Here is a 4,850-nt window from a genome sequence, read left to right as displayed (position 1 = left end):
GTCACCTCCTAATACAGCCACCTCAGCCCTGCATACACTATGGAAGATCAGGAAAAGCTTTAATTATTTGATGGTTGAGGTGAATGCATATCAAGTTGCTTTTGGATTTTGATCACATTTGGTTGGAAGAGGTGGTTGTAACAAGAAGGGGATGCTCAGGTGATTTGCTCTCCCCAAAGGCGTCTTATCCATCCTTGACACGATGAGTAAGTGCCTACAATCTCTTATCATACAAGTGCGTGCTTTCTGCTCTCAATTATTTCTCTCTATGCATCTTTCTTCTAGTGCTCCACTTCTCTACATCATTCACTCCTGCAAACCTATATTGGCATAGATGTTTGACATCAAAACATATGCAGCAGCCTCTTTGGGTTGTAAATCCACTACATGATCAAACACATATTTTCCTAGCTCCACATTGCCGTGTTTACAACATGCACCCAGCAAGCATAACCACATGGACACATTACTCTCCATAGGACTTCTCCGCATAATGTCTTTCAGCCTCTCTGAGTCCCCTGCACGCCCGAGGAGGTCTATTATTACCATGTAGTGTTTTGAGTCTGGATTTATACCATAACCACTGCTCATTGTTTCAAAGTACTCAAATCCTTTGTCAACGAGGCCCATGTGACTGCAGAAAGACAGAAGTGAAAGGAATGTGATTCCCTCTGGCTCATTACCTGCTAGTTGCATGCTCTCAAACACTTGCAGGCTTGCCACCCTGTTTCCATCCTGTGCATAGCCAGCTATGCAAGCATTCCATGACACCACATCAGGCTGGGGCAGTCCATCAGCAACTGCCTGGGCATCCACCATGCTTGCACAATTCCCATATGCATTAATAAGAGTGTTTGTCAGCATAAGACTCAAATCAAACCCAGCAGAGACAATACTGAAATGAAGCTCCCTACAGACCTCAAGGCTTCCTGTTCCGCTGCAGGCTTTCAAAATGCAGAAAAGTATAACATCATCCAAAGTCACACCATCCTTTTGCATGTGTTTGTACAGCTGTATAGCCTTGTCCCCTTGGCCCTGCTCCACATACGCAGAGAGCATGGCAGTCCATGACATGACATTGTGCTGGGGCACCGTGTTGAACATATTCTCTGCATCCGTGATGGTACCACACTTGCCATACATACTGACAAGGGAGCTACAAACAAAGACATCTGAAATAAAACCCCTTCTTTTCGCATCAACATGTAGCGCCTTGCCAATTTCTAGAGAGACCAATTTGGTAGGTTGTCCCTCCAATAGAGTGGCTGCTTCTTTCTCTCCAAGCGTGCCACATGCTTGAAGGACGATTGTGAACCCATGTTGGTCAGGATGTGTACCTTCCTTTTGCATCTGATGGTACAACTGCAGAGCCTTGTACTCTTGGCCTTGTTCAGCATATGTTGAAAGCATCGCAGTCCAAGACACGACATTATGCCCCGGCAACTCATTGAATACGTTTTCTGCTTCCGCAATGCTCCCACACTTGCCGTACATACTTACAAGAGTGCTAGCAATGAAGATGTTTGAAGCAAAGCCCCTCATCCTGACTTCAGCATGCAATGCCTGGCCAACCTCAAGAGCCACCGTTTTGCTCAGCCGTCCCATCATAAGTATAGCTTCTTGTTTCTCTAGAAGGACACTGCACGCTTGAATGGCAATCACAAATGCATGCTGATCTGGACTCACCCCATTCTTTTGCATTTGTTCATACAGCTGCAAAGCTTTGCCCCCTTGCCCCTGCTCAACATATGCTGAAACCATCGTAGTCCATGATACAACATTGTGCTGGGACAGCCCACTGAATATGTTCCCTACTTCTACAATGCTCCCACATTTGCCATACAAACTTGCAAGGGTGCTACCAACAAAGACATCTGAAGCTAATTCCTTCCTTGCAGCGTCATCATGGAATGCAGAGAAACCACTTTGGTTGGCTGCCCTTCTGCAATGATAGCTTCTTCCTTCTCTGCAAAAATGCCACATGCTTGAAGGGAAATTACAAATGTCAGCTTGTTTACAATCACGCCTTCCTCTTGCATCCTTTTGTAAAGCCATAAAGCCTTCACTGCTTGGCCTTGCTCCACATATGCTGAGAGCATGGAATTCCATGACACATTGTCATGCTGGGACAACCCAAGAAACACATCCTCTGCATGCACAATGGTCCCACACTTGCCGTACATACTCACAAGGGCACTACCAACAAACACATCTGAAATAAATCCCTTCCTGCGTGCTTCAGCATGTAATGCCTGGCCAATATCCAGAGACACCACTTTGGTGGGTTGCTCTTGAACAAAAAGAGCATCTTCCTCTTCTGCAAGGGAGCCACATGCTTGAAAGGCCATCACAAACAGTAGCTTGTATGGACTTGGATCTCCCTCCTGCATTTGTCGGTAGAGCTGCAATGCCCTTTCTCCCAGGCCCCCATCAACATATGCTGAGAGCATTGCGCACCATGACACAACATCATGATGGCACATTTCTACAAACACTTTCTCGGCTTCCATAATGCTAGCACACTTGCCGTACATACTCACAAGGGAGCTACCAACAAAAGCATTGGATGTGAAGCCCTTTCTCTGGGCATCCGCATGCAGTCTCCTGCCCTCTTCGAGGTTGGGAATGCTGCCACAAGCTTTGAAGAGGCTGACAAACGTGTAGAGGTCGGGCTCAATACAATCCTGTAGCATGTAGGCATATGTTTGCAGTGCTTTGGGGGCGCGGCCACAGTCGGTATAAGCAGAGATGATGGCTGTCCAGGAGAAGACGGTACGATGTGGCAAGCTAAGCAATAAGTAGTGTGCTTCCTCTGTGGCACCACATTTGGCAAGGGTGACAACAAGGGAGTCACCAAGGGTGCTGGTGAGGTCAAGGCGATGGTAGGCGAGGTGGGCATGGACTTGGCGGGCATGGGCAGGGTCCTTGAGCCTGTTGCAGGCCTTGAGGAGAGAGAGGTAGGATCTGTGAGAAGGGACGGTGGTGCCCATGCAAGAAAGGACATCCAGGGCTCCTTCCAGGTTTCCTTGTTCGCACAGAACTTGGAGCTCATGGTCCCTGGCAAAAACCTTATCCTGCATGTTTTCTGGCCTTGCTGGTGCCATTGATCCCAGACGGATTGCATGCTTGGATTGGGCTGCACGCCATGCTGCCCCGATCGGGCGAGGCAGCATCTTCTCGCTTGCATCCAGGTTGTGATACAACCAAAGTCTTCAGGAATTTTCGACGCCAAGCACTGCAAGATTGCCACGACAAGACGAACGCACCTGGCGAACATCTTGATCGCCTTCATCAAGCTCGAAGAGGGCACGCACAGAGTGTCTACGTATCACTGAACACAGCTCATGTCCCTCCAACCGGCGTCTTCCAGTGTGAACAACCACAGGGCGCCCTGAGTGTGAACAACCTAACACGTGTAAATGTCCCAAAGTGGGCGGTCTCAAGATGGGTGCACTACAATGTGTACATGTCCCAAAGTGGGGGGTCTCACCCATAACGGCGTCAAGTCAATTGGATTTTGGAAAAGCCGCATCCAATCGTAAAATTGTGTAATTTTGAAAAAAATTAAGCCTTAATTGCCTTTAATATCCTTCTATTAGTTAAAAACCAAAACCTCCTCCCATTGGCAGAGGAGGGTGGAGGGAGTAAAGTGCTCAAAGACAGGAAGTAGTGAGCTTTGATTTTGGAGGGAGGGAGAGAGAGTGAAACAAAGAAACAAAGATATATTAAGCGTGTACTAAAGACCCAATGGGCCTATGAGACCAAAATGATACAATAATGTCCATGGCATATCTCATCATGGAATGGAAATTAATGTAAAGAAAGTGTATTTTTGCCTACTCCTTACATGCATGAAGATGTGCTTTGAAGCGTGTTCACGATCTTCAATCTTGCTATCTTTAATCATTTATTCAAGTACCACTGTGGAGGCTTTTTCACCACCTGTGGAGGTGAAAAATAAACCAAGATAAAGAGTTTTTCTATTTTTGATGTGAAAATTCTTATGTTCATAAAAAATGACATCACGACTAATAATAATCGTGATGATAATCTTCCTCTCATGAGGATCAAAATAACCCTCACATTTTATTTGAGGCATAACCAACAAATATGCACTTCTTGGACTTTTCATCTATCCTTCTTCTTCTCCTAATCCTAGCTAGTGATGGTATTTAATTATTTCTTAGACTTGTAGGTGATGATTAAGGATCCTAATCCTAGATAATGGTAGTTAACTTTTTTTTATTATTTAGATTTTTACATGCTTCTAAGCTACCAATTCAAACAATGCATGAAAAAATATGAAATGCATGAACAAAAATTAACTATCCTCTCTAATCCACACTTAATAGCGCTTAATGCTTATGTTTTCGGAGTGGATTCCACTCCTAATTATGCTTGCTAAGATATATCTTGGCTCAACACAACAAGAATAAAGCCTTATGATCTTTAAAATTATGCAAATCACCAAGCATTAGGGTTTTCCCTTTCTAAGAGATAACAAGCTTCAAAACTAAATAAAAAACAACAAACTAAACACATCTAAGACTCCAAAACTGTATGTTTTTTGGAGTGTGACTCACCAGGCAATATCAGGTAATCCCAATAGCTTGGAATGGTCAACTGGATGGAGCTAGTAGTCCCTACCAGAGGGCATCAAATATGTTCAAGACAAGAGCTCACCTTAGTCTTGCCAAAGCATGTGTCATTGGGCTTTGCCTTAGAGCCGCAATTATAATTTCCCAATGTGGGTGCACTGACCATCACATCCTCATTCCATTACCACACAAGAATGTTCCTTGCCAATGGGGTGAAGCTAGAGCTCTCAATGCCTAGAAAGAGACAAATAG

General features: G+C 44.9%; 2 protein-coding genes across 2 annotated transcripts; both read right to left on the bottom strand.

Moving 5' to 3' along the window:
* Nucleotides 1-306: 306 nt before the first annotated feature.
* On the bottom strand, nucleotides 307-1,761 carry LOC147639785 (pentatricopeptide repeat-containing protein At5g27110-like). The gene has a single exon (XM_086823929.1). It carries the CDS (start codon nucleotides 1,759-1,761, stop codon nucleotides 307-309), a length of 1,455 nt encoding a protein of 484 aa, XP_086680055.1.
* A 119-nt stretch (nucleotides 1,762-1,880) lies between these two features.
* On the bottom strand, nucleotides 1,881-3,173 carry LOC147639784 (pentatricopeptide repeat-containing protein At2g34400-like). Its single transcript, XM_086823915.1, has one exon. It carries the CDS (start codon nucleotides 3,171-3,173, stop codon nucleotides 1,881-1,883), a length of 1,293 nt encoding a protein of 430 aa, XP_086680041.1.
* Between the last annotated feature and the right edge of the window lie 1,677 nt (nucleotides 3,174-4,850).

The sequence above is a fragment of the Cibotium barometz genome, chromosome 3, assembly GCF_041138505.1.
Source record: "Cibotium barometz isolate CiBa-2024 chromosome 3, ASM4113850v1, whole genome shotgun sequence".
In the NCBI taxonomy this organism is placed as follows: Eukaryota; Viridiplantae; Streptophyta; class Polypodiopsida; order Cyatheales; family Cibotiaceae; genus Cibotium; species Cibotium barometz.
The sequence above is the reverse complement of the archived record's forward strand: the minus strand, read 5'-3'. Positions and strand labels throughout refer to the sequence as shown.